General features: G+C 47.2%; 1 protein-coding gene across 1 annotated transcript in view; it reads right to left on the bottom strand.

Moving 5' to 3' along the window:
- Nucleotides 1–13,174, bottom strand: part of B3gat2 (beta-1,3-glucuronyltransferase 2) — a 389,891-nt gene extending 376,717 nt beyond the window's left edge. The window contains exon 1 of the mRNA XM_032900861.1: nt 11,953–13,174. Within this exon, the coding sequence (XP_032756752.1) occupies nt 11,953–12,546 (594 nt within the window). The 5' untranslated portion in view covers nt 12,547–13,174. The remainder of the gene's footprint in view (nt 1–11,952) is intronic.
- Nucleotides 13,175–14,516: the final 1,342 nt, after the last annotated feature.

The following is a 14,516-nucleotide window of genomic DNA, read 5'->3' as shown; positions in this document are numbered from 1 at the left end:
AGCAGAAGGGACTGTGCGTCACACTGGACACAGCGTGAGCATATGTAAGACCTCAGAGCTTGCCTCAACAGTGACACACTTCTCTTACAAGGGCACACTCCCTAATAGTGCCACTCCCTAGAGTCAAGCATTCAAGCACACGAGTCTACGGGGACCATTCCTAGCAAGGATGTAGGATGTATAGATCCTTTCCTCCCCAGGTTGACTTCACTCTACCGTTTTATCAGAGCCACTAAGAAACTGTCACACATCACATTTTCTACCAGGATTCTTTGTGGTATAAAAGCCTTATTTTACTCTCGTCCCTGAATTTATTCTGGCACCACCCAAGGGTGTAATTAAGAGACTGGCTAATGCAGTTCTACTTGGGTATAGTTCAATTTGGGAAAGCCAAGAACCCCCGTCTCTTCCTTTCACGAGTCATCAAGAAGCACAGTTCAGATATCGGGAGTTGGTGCTTGAAAACATGTAACCCATGGGCACAGCCAGTTTTCTGGTGTCTCCCACACCACCCCTTCCCCAGCTGCCCCCTCCCCCAGCAGAAAAGGGTGAGGAAGGACTGAGCTTTGTGGCTTCTGGGCTCAACATTCACAGTAGTCTCCTGAGGATGAGATAATTTGACTTCTAAGTAGTGAACCTGGACTTGAACCAGGCACAAAGTATTCCAAAAAGCTGTGTTCCCTACCTGCACCCAGTCTTGTGGATGTGGAAACCCAACACTCGGCTGGCTCTTAGCTGTGGTGACATACCTCCAACTTTCATAACTATTAATAAGGATGCCTTCCTAGCACATGAATACTCATTGACCTTCTCCCTGTATAGAATGAACATTCTTAAATTACTATTGAAGGGGTTCAATTCGATCTTAACAGAGACATCGGAACGTAAATTGATACATAAATAAATAGAAATGATTATCTGAATGCCATTTGGGTTACAGGACTGTTTTCTGGTATCAAATTTCTTCTGAAGTAATAAATTCTTTCAGCTTCTAAATCTCCTAAAATTCATCCTGTAAATATTTAATGAGCATTTGCTACATACTAGCACTGCTTCAAACACTGGAGTTGCAGAAGTAAACAAAAGAAAACCCCTACCTTTGTATTCCAGCTGGAGAAGCAGCCAGAATGTATCATACTGTTTAAGGTAATGTTAGTAGTAGGTTACCGCTTTCTTGATACTATTAGATACACAAATACTTGCCTATCAGCACTGCCATATAGAAGCTTACACATGGAACCCCAGACCTAGGGAGACCAGTAGGGAAGGTCAGCTAGAGTTACATACCAAGAGCCTATATTAAAACTAACAACAACGTGTCATATGTATAAGTATATAAATATAAGGCAATTTATTTATTTATTTATTTATTTATTTATTTATTTATCTATCTGTCAATTTACTCCCTATCTTATACAAGTTCTGTTGGAAAAATTTCGTTTTCCTAGTGGGCCTTTCTGTCACCAGATGCAAAACACAAGCTAACTGAAGAGCGAAGTGTGCCCTTTGCACTCTGGTGTGTGTTTTCCAGCTCACAGATTTGCACAAAGACATGGCAGTTCCCAGGAGAAAGAGCACAACAGGCATGATTTAAATATCACTCTCAAATATCGACAATGGAAGACTTCTTTGCCGGACAGGTTTGGATTGAGATGCTAAATTTTATCCCAAAGAACAAGACCACTCCTGGACAGGTAGGAGATGCATGCTTGGCTCCCCATTCTCTACTTGACCTCCTGTAATGTCAGCGTCTTTCAGGTCCCTGAATATTCCGCATCCCATTCCCCAAGTTTCCCAAATGTGGCTCTATCTCCTCTATCTCCAGACAGCTCTTTCTTCCTCTGCCATCGCCCTCAAGATCCTTCATCCTTCAGTTCCCAGATAAAGTATCACTTCCTCGATGAGACCACACTAACAACTCCACAGAGGATCCACACATTTCTCCCAACACACTCCGAGCGTAGCACACTTAGTCTGGACACACACTCAGGGAGAGCCTTCCTTGAGTATGGTGACCAATGTTCCAGTTGATACTAAAATCGTATGTGCTACATTGTGACTGTGATGGTGTTTAAGGTCAGTTACATAGGAGGATCTGCAGAGCTCAAGACATAACTTGCTTAGATAAAATGCCTCAGTCCCTGGGGAGAGGCCGGCATTTAACACTTTCAGTTTTCATTAGAGAGAGATGAAGATACAATTTGGTCAACCACAGACCCCTTTTGTGGTGAAGTCCTATGAGATTATAACAGGGTTGAAAATCTATTACTCCTCAACTGTATCCACCAAGGGTGGCAGCATAGTTTATGCCCTCGTGTGTCTGTGGTGACACAGGTAGAAATGAACCCACCATGCACCCTGTAAAAGAACAGTGTAGTTCTGTAACAGCACATGCAATTCTGTGCCCTAGTCAATGGTACTAGGTACACTATTGGCTTGTCCATCTACTGATTTATTTTTGTTATATTTATTTTTGTTATATAGACTGAAGAACACTAAAAAAAGATAGGAAAACAAATTGCCTTGTGCTGAATGAACTCATGTTTACTGTATCTTTGATTTACATCAAGAAACCATAAAGGTCTGCAACATAGGCCCCTGTTAACTCCCTCCATGACGTTCACACAATGACAGATCTTCAAACTACCTCAGTTCTTTGGAGTGTCCCTCCAATCAGAGCTGAAGGAACAATAATTGCCTTCAGTTCAAATGGACTATATAGTACCTAAAGTTCTTCTTCTATCAATGGACAATGTTGATATTAAAAAAGAAAGGAAGAAAACTACTGAGTTTGTTATATGTAGGAAAGGACCAAACGATCTGACACTGGGGGAGAACATGGTTTCTCCTTTCAGAAAATGCATCTCTTAGGTTCTAGCTTCTTTCTCTCTTTGTTTCTTTCCCTTTCTTCTTTTGTTTGTTTGTTTGTTTCTTTCTTTCTTTCTTTCAAGCACAAAAGACACTCAACTGGTGATTTAATAATTTTGCTTTTAATCTAGAGATTCCAGAAGACCAGGAAGAATCCCACCAGGAAGTAGGTGGCTCTGAAAGAGCTGGCCCGCATCAGGGGCATGCTGCTGTCACATCTGTGTGCCTCCTCAAGAGTGAACAGCGGCAGCTATCTGCCACCCACACATCCAGCTCAACTCAATTATCAACCATCAACAATTCAATTATCACCCAGCCCTGGGCCCTGAAAAGTCCTTGCACCTAATGCTATCTATTCTGGGAAGACAGAAGGCTAGGAGATCAAGTCACTGGTATGTAAACACCTTAATGTTTATCTTCAGAAAGTGTGTGTGTGTGTGTGTGTGTGTGTGTGTGTGTGTGCACATATGTGTACAGAGTGCTTGTGTGTGGGCATTCATGTTCATGAGTGCTAGGCTGTGCATGTAGCTGAGCTGCATGTATAAACGGTATGTGCGTATGTGTCTGTTTGTTGTTTTTGGAGACATTACCTCACACAGGCCTGAAGCTCATTAGTAGGCTAGGCTGACCAGCCAGTGGCCAGTGAGCCCCCAGATTTGAGATTACAACACACCACACCCACACCTAGTATTGTTTTTTAAAAACATGGATTGTGGGGCTCAAACTCAGGCCCCTGTCCTTCTAAAACAAGCAGTTTACTGACTGAGCCATCTCCCCAGCTCTGGAGACTCTTAACTACTACTCACAGGAACACGTAATTTAAAAAATTATGAGCACAGTTTACATGCAAACGTAGCAATTTTCAACTGACATGAAAGAAAAAAATCTCCAAAATCAAATGGTCTACAAGTTAGAGACAGCAAGGGAGAATGTGAAATCATCTTATGATCCAGTGGTAAGGGTAGTCGGGGCTAGGGGTTTGTTGGCTAAAGTATGCAAAATTTCAGTTAGTTCAGAAAATTCAGAGCACACAAAGTACAACCTAGTAGATGCAGATAATATTCATACACAGTTTAAAAATCATGTATTTTATTAAACAGTCACTGTGAGGAATCTATGAGGTGATTGCTCGGTAACCCCCTCTAGTCTTTCAATAAAGTATATACTATATTAAGACATCGTGCTGTACGCATGTCTACGATTTTTAACAATTTTAAGTAGTTAAACAGCGGGGCTGGAGTTTTATAGCTCAGGGGGGAAATGCCCACCTCATGTGAACGAGAGCCACGATTTAGTCCCCAGTACTGTATACCCACAGAGTTCAAGATTAAAGAGGTGCTGCAGTCAAGAAGGGAGCCCAAACACAGCTCAGCCAGCCAGCACCTCAGGAGACTGTGTCAGGCTTCACACAACCGTGCTTGTTAAATGAGAGCTCCTGGGTAGCAACTTGTTCGGGCTGGACTAGGGCACTTGGATTCAAGTTCTTGTCCTTACATCTATCAGCCGTATGACCTTTCCGAGCTACTTTGGGTACGTCTATTTAAAATGAGGAAACTGTTCATAACAACTGGTGGGAAACATTGGAACCATCATCAGATTTCATTGGTTTAAATTCCCTCGTGAGAAGACTGCTTTCCCATCTAAATACATAGGTCGGGGGTGCTGGTAGCTCTCTCAGCAGTCAGCATGAATTACTGTGAGTACAACTTGAAGGACAGGGTCAGCAAGGGGGCTCAGTAAGCAGCAGTGCTTCCTGTCCAAGCTGATAACCTGGATCCCTGGAGTCCACACAGCAAAAGGAGAGACCAATTCTTTTTTTTTTTTTCATCTTTATTAACTTGAGTATTTCTTTTTTTTTTTTTTTTTTTTTTTTTTTTTTTTTTTTTTGGGGCTGGGGATTGAACCCAGGGCCTTGCGCTTCCTGGGCAAGCGCTCTACCACTGAGCCAAATCCCCAACCCCAACTTGAGTATTTCTTATTTACATTTTAAATGTTATTCCCTTTCCCAGTTTCCAGGCCAACATCCCCCTAGCCCCTGCTCCTCCCCTTCTATATAGATGTTCCCCTCCCCATCCTCCCCTCATTACTGCTCTCCCCATAACAATCACGTTCACTGGGGGTCCAGTCTTGGCAGGACCAAGGGCTTCACCTTCCACTGGTGCTCTTACTAGGATATTCATTGCTACCTATGAGGTCAGAGTCCAGGGTCAGTCCATGTATAGTCTTTGGGTAGTGGCTTAGTCCCTGGAAGCTCTGGTTGGTTGGCATTGTTGTTCATATGGGGTCTCGAGCCCCTTCAAGCTCTTCCAGTTCTTTCTCTGATTCCTTCAATGGGGGTCCCATTCTCAGTTCAGTGGTTTGCTGCTGGCATTTGCCTATGTATTTGCTGTATTCTGGCTGTGTCTCTCAGGAGAGATCTACATCTGGTTCCTGTCGGCCTGCACTTCTTTGGTTTATCCATCTTATCTAGTTTGGTGGCTGTATATGTATGGGCCACATGTGGGGCAGGCTCTGAATGAGTGTTCCTTCTGCCTCTGTTCTAAACTTTGCCTCTCTCTTCCCTCCCAAGGGTATTCTTGTTCCCCTTTTAAAGAAGGAGTGAAGCATTCACATTTTGATCATCCTTCTTGAGTTTCATGTGTTCTGTGCATCTAGGGTAATTCGAGCATTTGGGCTAATATGCACTTATCAATGAGTGCATACCATGTGTGTTTTTCTGTGATCGGGTTACCTCACTCAGGATGATATTTTCCAGTTCTATCCATTTGCTTATGAATTTCACAAAGTCATTGTTTTTGATAGCTGAGTAGTATTCCATTGTGTAGTTATACCACATTTCTGTATCCATTCCTCTGTTGAAGGGCATCTGGGTTCTTTCCAGCTTCTGGCTATTATAAATAAGGCTGCGATGAACATAGTGGAGCACGTGTCTTTTTTATATGTTGGGGCATCTTTTGGGTATATGCCCAAGAGAGGTATAGCTGGATCCTCAGGCAGTTCAATGTCCAATTTTCTGAGGAACCTCCAGACTGATTTCCAGAATGGTTGTACCAGTCTGCAATCCCACCAACAATGGAGGAGTGTTCCTCTTTCTCCGCATCCTCGCCAGCATCTGCTGTCACCTGAGTTTTTGATCTTAGCCATTCTCACTGGTGTGAGGTGAAATCTCAGGGTTGTTTTGATTTGCACTTCCCTTATGACTAAAGATGTTGAACATTTCTTTAGGTGCTTCTCAGCCATTCGACATTCCTCACCTGTGAATTCTTTGTTTAGCTCTGAACCCCATTTTTAATAGGGTTATTGGTCTCCCTGCGGTCTAACTTCTTGAGTTCTTTGTATATTTTGGATATAAGCTCTTTATCAGTTGTAGGATTGGTAAAGATCTTTTCCCAATTTGTTGGTTGCTGTTTTGTCCTAACGACAGTGTCCTTTGCCTTACAGAAGCTTTGTAGCTTTATGAGGCCCCATTTGTCGATTCTTGATCTTAGAGCATAAGCCATTGGTGTTTTGTTCAGGAAATTTTCTCCAGTGCCCATGTGTTCGAGATGCTCCCCCACTTTTTCTTCTATTAGTTTGAGCATATCTGGTTTGATGTGGAAGTCATTGATCCACTTGGACTTAAGCTTTGTACAGGGTGATAAGCATGGATCCATCTGCATTCTTCTACATGTTGACCTCCAGTTGAACCAGCACCATTTGCTGAAAATGCTATCTTTTTTTCACAGGATGGTTTTGGCTCCTTTGTCAAAAATCAAGTGACCATAGGTGTGTGGGTTCATTTCTGGGTCTTCAATTCTATTCCACTGGTCTATCTGCCTGGAGAGACCAATTCTTAAAATGTGTCCTCTGATCACAAGTGCAGCTTCTGACATTTCTAGGAGACAGAATTTCACAGTCAACTCCTGGTTCCTGTGGCTCTTCCAATCTTTCAGCCTCCTCTTCAGCAATGATCCCTGAGCCTTGGGTACAAGGGTTGAAGTATTATAGGTGCCGTGGTCGAAACTGAGTTTTATTTTGTTGGTTGTAGTTTTCCATAATTATTTAGAGCGGTAGTTCTCAACCTGTGGGTTGGGGCCCCCTTGTGGTCGAATGACCCTTTCACAGGGGTCATCTAAGACCATTAGAAAAGAGAGGTATTTATATTACAAGCCATAATAGCAGCAAAATTATGGTTATGAAATAGCAAGAAAAATAATTTTATGGTTGAGGATCACCACGACAATGAAGAACGGTATTAAAGGGTCACAGCATTAGGAAGGATAAGAGCCACTGGTCTAGAAAATATTTTGACATTTATTTAAAACCGTACCAAAAAAATATATCAAGCTTAACTGCAAAAAAAAAAAAAAAAAAAAAAAAAAAAAAAAACCATTATGGTTTTGCCTCTGCAAATTGGAAAAGCATTTTATATGGATGGCTGCAATGTTTTTTTTTACTTATGTTTTAGAAGAGGATCTGAGAACCATACAAAACCAAAATTTCATGCTCCACTAGCCCTGTGAATCAAACATACAGTAATGTGCTTCCTTACCAGCCTGCAGAATATCCTAGTGTGAGAATCGCTGGCTGCGATCACTATAGCTCAGCGGTGCCGAATCCCGTGACACTCGCGCACCTTGAACACCACCCGCGGTGACTAAATGAGGCCGTCGACTTTTGTTCTATTTGCTTTCTCCAGCGTGTCTTAAAAAGCAATTACTATTCTATTACTGTTCACACGAGAGAAAATTTACCGGCTCGTAACTTAGAGGCGAGTGGAACAGACAAAGAACAACACAGCCACCTTCTACCCTGCTTCCCAAGAGGTGGCAAGCGACGACGTAAACGTTTCGAAGACGCGCATCCGTCACACCAAACGATACTCTGAGCATGTCTTCACGTCTATTCACGAGACACTCGTCAGTGAAGAGTAGGAGAGAGAGGAAGAGGAAGAGGAAGAGGAAGAGGAGGAGGAGGAGGAGGAGGAGGAGGAGGAGGAGGAGGAGGAGGAGGAGGAGGAGGAGGAGGAGGAGGAGGAGGAGGAGGAGGAGGAGGAGGAGGAGGAGGAGGAGGAGGAGGAGGAGGAGGAGGAGGAGGAGGAGGAGGAGGCAGGGTCGGCCATGTCTTTTAAACCCAGATTGTTATTCTGGCCCATTAAAACATCGGAATCCAAATGGAAGCCACCGGTCTCTGAGGAAAACTATAAAAGCAGAACCGTAACTCAAGTAATAATATTCATCCAGGGAGCATAAAGGAAAACCTATAGATCTAATATCTAGAACGCTGGTTGTAGTTTAATACTCACTAAGAAATAAAACAATAAAATCATGTTTTGCCTGTCCTGTGGCCTATTACCATGGGCTCAGAGGGGAAGACGTGATGTACAAGGGGTACGTACGCTCAGGGTGTCTTTCCAGGTTATACCCTATGAGAAGCTTCTCTAGGCTTCCTTATGGAGAGTTCCCCTAAGCTCGGCAAAAAAGAAAGAGAAAATCAGGCCTGCTCTTAGGGTAGACTTGGCACCTGTTGGGGCACGCTGCCAACCATTGTAACCCCAAGTGTCTGTTTGGGTTATGGCTCTGGTTAGCGGCTTGCAGAAGGGAAAACTTGTCAGTGCTTTAGAAAAGCGGCAGGACCATGGAAGTCAATGCCATTGCGCTGTCTGCCCAGGACACAGAATGAAATCCCAACAGGGGACCTCTGACCCTTCCGTCCACTGCTTTCTGCAGATGCCTTCCGCGTAGTCTCATTAACTTACTCGGGTGCTGCTTGATTCTCTTGGTTGGTTTGGTCTTCTGTCTTATCTCATTAAGGTTAAAGTTTTGGGGTTTTGCTTGGCAGGTGCTATTTAAAAAAAAAAAAAAAACTTTCAATTCAATTGATTTCCAAAGGTGAAACTACTTCCAGCTGAAAAACATCACTCTTTAAACTTGGGAAAGCCTTGAAGAACAGACATCTGGTCGATAGTGCTATGGAAAATGTGACCGGCTATAAAGTCCCATTTATCTGTACTTGTGGCTTTTATTAAAGAAGCCCGAATCCTCTGCAAATAATCTTTCCTAGAAAGCCGGATCGATGTAGACAGGCAAGCAGGATTACCAGTGATCCATTGGGGGCAAAACCCACGGGTGCCCACTGAGAGGACTGGAGGAGCTGAGGTATTGAAAACGCTGCTACTTCCTTCTCTGGTAGACAGATTCCGAGGCATAGCCTCACACGCGGCTTCATGTGCAGATGGATTCGACTGTTCACACAGGAACGTTCCATGCAAATATCCCTTCCCTGGCATCATGGCTCAGTTGAAAAGGGAAGCTGAAAATTAGTTAGCTGTACAGGAACTGGGGTGGGGGGAAAGATGCTATCCCAGTTACCAGAGGGAGGAATAATTGAATGCAGAGTGCCTGTTGCGTCTTTAATTTAATTTGGAGGCCTTTCTTTTTTCTTTTTTCTTTTTTCTTCCTACTTTCCTTTATTGGGAGCCAATATACCCAGTGAGCTAATTTGTACCTGCTTCATTTCCTTCCTTTTATCTTGCTTTTTTTTTCTTCTTCCTTTTTAAGCATCAGCTGTGGAGATCAGATGCTCTATGAACAAAAGATGAAGCCCGATTTGAGGCACCCTTTCCCTACCTACTCCAAATTACTTAAAAACAAATGTGTACATGCGGCCTATAGAAAGAAAGGGCCAAGATACAGGCCTCGCTCGCTCTGCAGCCTCTCCCCCTTCCCGCCCCACCCCCACCCCCAGGAGCTGCAGTGTGAGCAGTTGATGGGTTTCTCTCAGTTCTCCAGGGGAACAGTGCCAAGACTGGACTCCACCTTGAATCGTTAATTCCTGAAGGGGTGCAGACGGAGTCACCTCATCAACAAAACCAAGCACTTGAAGGCAGATAAACAGCGGGTTCTAGAAAATATACAAGAGGAGGCACTAATCAAGTAACTTGGGCGTCATGTGGACATTAGAATAAAGAGGATAAAACATGCAGTGCACATTAATAACAACCAAAAGCCCAACCTGAGTGAGTATATATAACTGGGAGGAGGGAACTAGAACATTGAGGAAAGGTACTTGCTTTAAACTGCTGTCCGACAGAGAGGTTCTGAACACAGAGTGTCCTGCACTCTAGAGTGACAATGTGCCGTGTATTTTGGGTTGCTTCTTAAAAAGTTACACATGGTCTGAAAATAGCTATTGTTAGCAGCAGTACTCTACTTCCAACTGTACGAAATGTTAGTGCCTTAAAACTTTCGCTTGCTTGTTTTTTTTTTTTTAATATTTTCTCGTTGCCAATACAATTTCCCCCTCCCCATTCTTTCCTTCCCAAGCCCCCTCCACAGGCCAATGGGAAAAACATCACCAATTTCCTTCTGCTCTTTAATACTCTCTGCACAAGCCCTCCTTTCATCGGGGGAAGTCTCAAAGGAGACTGTATCTGAATTGTCTCCCTGCCTGCGTGTGCCAGTTTCTCTACTCCTTTTACACCTCGTGCCAACAGGCTGAACTCTGGCATAGAAGCAACCCTCTCCCTTCCCTGTCTAGCCCCCTCAAATGTTAATTAACAGCAATGTGCACTAATTTTTTTTTAAAAAAACAAGATGACATATCATAGGCAAAGCCTCTTCAGAGTCAGGCAAGAAAGAAGACTTGGCTTAAAAATCAACAAGCCTTTAGAGTTAAAGGTCTTGGCTTCAAAACACAAGTCCTCCTTTCAGAAGAAAGAGCCAAGAAACCACTGAACTTTAAAAGTCCAACTTCAAAGCAATCATTTGGTAACCCTAATTCTGGGTATAATAAACGCCATGATGTACGTTAAACCAAGCTTATTTCTCCGGGGAAATGTGAACAGCAAGTCCCATGAAATGAGAGGCGAGAGAACAATTACTGCTTCTTTTATACGTGGAGAGGGTAGAAACGGAGGGTGGCAACTACATTTTAAACAGGAAGGGTGCAGCCATGGCCCCGGGGCTAAGAAAGCCACCTGATGTTAGGTGAAAGTGTGGAGATGGGGGACACTTAGGGCGTTTGATTTCGGGACACACGGCTGTTTTATAATTCATTATCCTGCTCACACAGTATCTCCGAACGTCCAGTTTCCTGGGGGTAATGGTCGTTAGGAGGCTGGATGTCGAGGAATTTGAGGTGCAGAACTACAGTCCCACGAGGCAAAGAAATTAAGATTTTATTCAGCTGTAACTAAGTGTGTTGAGGAGGGAGAGAGGAGAGAAGAAGAAAGAGGAAAAGTGGGGGAAAGAGAGAGAGAGAGGTAGAGGGAGAGAGGGAGAGAGAGGGAGAGAGAGAACCGCTAACCCTTTACAGACATACACTATCACAGAACAGCCTCAAGAAAGGCCAACCGCTCTAGCTCTTTTCCCTGTTGCTGCATGCAGGTGGCCTTCCAGGGAACACAGGTCGCTTCAGCAGCAGGGGGCGGGGCGGCACTCAGGGAACTCAGGGCAGCAATCTGTCGAGCAAGAGTGGCTTAATAAATTCCACCCAGAGAATGGTCCAGCAGGCCATCCGGATGATGCCTGGAGCAGGAGTTGTGGGTGGGACCTTAAGGACTAAGCAGAGTAATTCTAATTCCTTTGCCAATGCGATAGTTAAGGACGGAAGGAAGACCCTCCCTCATACAGGTCGGTGTTTGCACCAAGGACCACTTTTGCACCAGGGGGCTGGCTATACTGGAAGAGATTGATCTCTAAGCTGAACTGTTAGTATCGCCTTTATTCCATACTCAATCTCCATTCAGAATCACCTGTAGGCACCGATCCAGACTCCAAGAAAATGAAGCCCAGTTCCAGTTTTGGGCGTCATCCAGTTGGGCAAATCACCTGGGCTATTTACTGAGCACAATCCAGAACAGGGCAAGACATCTCAGGACAGACTCTTCACCACACTGGACCACACAAGTCCGCCACCAACACCCCTTCTCCACCCACGGCTGCCTGCAGAGAAGGTTGGGGACTGCCCATCCGTAGCTACTCCTCAGAGTCCGGGATGCTCAAAAGTGTACAGGAAGCACAAAGGGCATGCGGCCCCTCGGAGCCCACCACCCTCTTGTCGTCCTTCCCCTTCCCCCCACTTCCAGCGGGGCCTGGACACTACCTCCTGGAAGAGCTCCAGACTGTACGTGTTGTCGTCGTCGGCGAAGAAGAGCACGCCGGGTTGCGCGCTCTGATGCTGGTGCCTCTGGCGCAGCCAGGCGAGGCCCGCGTTGCGCTGTTCGGTGGCGCGCGGCAGCCACGGTCGCTTGTAGCGCCGCGGCGTGGGCACATGCAGGTGCGTGTTGGGCAGCCCGGCCCGAGCTAGGAAGCTGCTCACCAGCTCGCTGCGCGTCGCCCGGTCCTCCACCAGGATCCAGTGCAACTGCGCCACCTGGCGGAAGGTGTTGGCCAGGCGGGTGAGCTCGGCTTTCTGCACCGGGCGACTGTAGGTGGGTGTGATGGCATAGATGGTGGGCAAGCGCGGCTCCGGCTGCAGCTGAGGCCGAGACTGGTTCCGCTTCTCCGCAGCGTCACGCCCGGGGCTGCTCCGTCGGAGCGGGACTCGGGAACCCCCGCAGCCCACTGTATGGGGAGAGAAGTAGGGTCGGGAAGTGAGTTGGGGCGCGGGCCTGCGGGGGTCCACGTCCAACATGATGATGACGATCAGGATCCAGGGCAGGAGGATGAAGAAGCGGTTGCACAGCGCGGACTTCATGGTGCGCGCTCCCAGCGTCTCGGACACCACCCTCGGCAAGGACTAGGCTCCGGATGGGGGACCTCCGTGTGCAGTTCGGACGGCGGCGTTGTCAGCAATCAACGAGCAGCGGCACCGCGCTCCCCATCCGGCCCGGGGCGTTGCGGGGACCTGGGCGTTGCGGGGTCGACGCAGATGCAGGGCAAGCAAGAACTCCAGGGGGTGCAGGCGGACAGGCTGGGGGCGTGGGTCACTCTGGATGAAGTCGGCGGGAATCTGGACGCGGTCCAGCCGCGCTCCGCTGGTCCCGGAGTTGTGCCGAGTGCGAGCCAGGCGGCGGTCGCCGCTGCGCTCTTTTCCGGAGTGCGAGCCTGGAACCCACCAGCCGTTGTGCCTCGCCGCTCCAGTCCCGCGTCTCTGCGGGCTAAGAGGATCGGGCTGCCGGCCTCGGCGAGAGCTCTGGGACCCTTTTGAAGGCGGCCGCTGATGATGCTGAGGGCTTTTCTCTGTCACATGTCGGCCGGTGCAGCTGCGATCCCGGGTGGACACCGAGGAGGCTGCGCCCCTAAGCTCCCGTTCGAGCGCCGCGGCAGAAACCTGCGCTCCCGCCGCGCTCTCCTCCTCCGAACCTCTCCTGGCTCCAGACAGCAAGATCCCAAAGCAGGGAAAGAAAGAAAAAGCGAGGGGGCGGGGGCGCTGCAGACTCCGGCGTCCTCCTAGCGCTCCGGTGGAAAGATAGCAGCTCTGCTACTGGCGGAGAGGGGCTGCGGGGCGGAGGAGGGAAGGGCTAGGGTTCTCTGCTGGGTCTGAGCCCCCTAGCACTAGGCGCTGCCTGCGTGCGGGCAGAGGCAGAGGGAGGGAGATGGTCCCTGCTGGGCTGGCGCGACCTCTGCCTGTGGGGGATGCTGTTTTCAGATCGCCGCGGGGTTCAGCTCTCTGAACTGCTGCAGGGTCTTTGGAGATCTGTCAGGGAAATCCATTCACGTGCGGACAAGTCCCGAGACCTAAAGAAGGCAGGAGAAAGAGGGGGCAGGGGGGCAAAGGGTCCTTCCCTGGCTCCCAGCTTGGGGGTTGGTGTACAGAACCTCAGCAAGGAGACCTACTTTCTCATGAAAGGCAGAAATCAATGGAAGCCCACGGAGATGGAGGGGTGCCGCACATAGGTGTCTGGCATGGGCGCCAGCTCATTCCAAGGAATCAATTTGAACTGCTCGGCCCCAGTTGGATCTGTGGGGGAGACATTTTGACAACTCCAGTCGAGTATGTTTAACTTGTGTTTGTTCATGTTGGAGCCTTCCCAGTTTGCAGGCACAGGAATTATCCCTCGTGCCCATCCCCGGAATCCTTTCGAGGGGGCCCTGGGAGTGGAGTCACCTTCATTTTCTGGATGAAGGAGTGGAAGATGGAGAATTAAGGGAATTTCCCCCAGCCCAGTGGAAATAGAATGTGGACGTCCTGGATAGAACCCATTGCCTCTTCACTGCCCACCAATCAGCACGGCCTGGTCACAAGTGACTGGTCTTCCTAGATGACGCCATCAAATCAAGCGGGTCAGAGGGTGACAAGCAGAGCCATGAAGTACCTGGAAGACACTTTCACATAGCCAGCACCTATTAGCTGAACTGCAGGCTGTCCTTATCAAAGGGCCATCTGCTAGGCACATTCCAGGGGTCTCAGGAAAGCCCCCCCCCATCATTTCTGACCCTGTATGTTTGCCTCCACAACCTGACATTCTCTGTCTTATGAAATCCTTTTAACCGTGTTCCTGAGGAACAAGCAATTCGCTAGGGCAGATCCTCCACCTTCACACAGCTCTGCCCTTCTTTATCTTGGGCCCAGTGTCTGGCACCGCGTGGCTGTGAATTTTCAGAATTGCTCTTTATGTTGTGGGGCAGTCCCAGAGAATACTGCTCCAACGTGGGTTTAAGCCAATATAGAGCATTTATTAGCTGGCCGGTGACTACAAAAGGTGTTCAGGATCCCAATGTAGC

Source organism: Rattus rattus, chromosome 4, assembly GCF_011064425.1.
Source record: "Rattus rattus isolate New Zealand chromosome 4, Rrattus_CSIRO_v1, whole genome shotgun sequence".
NCBI classification, from domain to species: Eukaryota; Metazoa; Chordata; class Mammalia; order Rodentia; family Muridae; genus Rattus; species Rattus rattus.
Note: the sequence above shows the minus strand (reverse complement) of the source record. Positions and strands in the feature narration are given on the sequence as shown.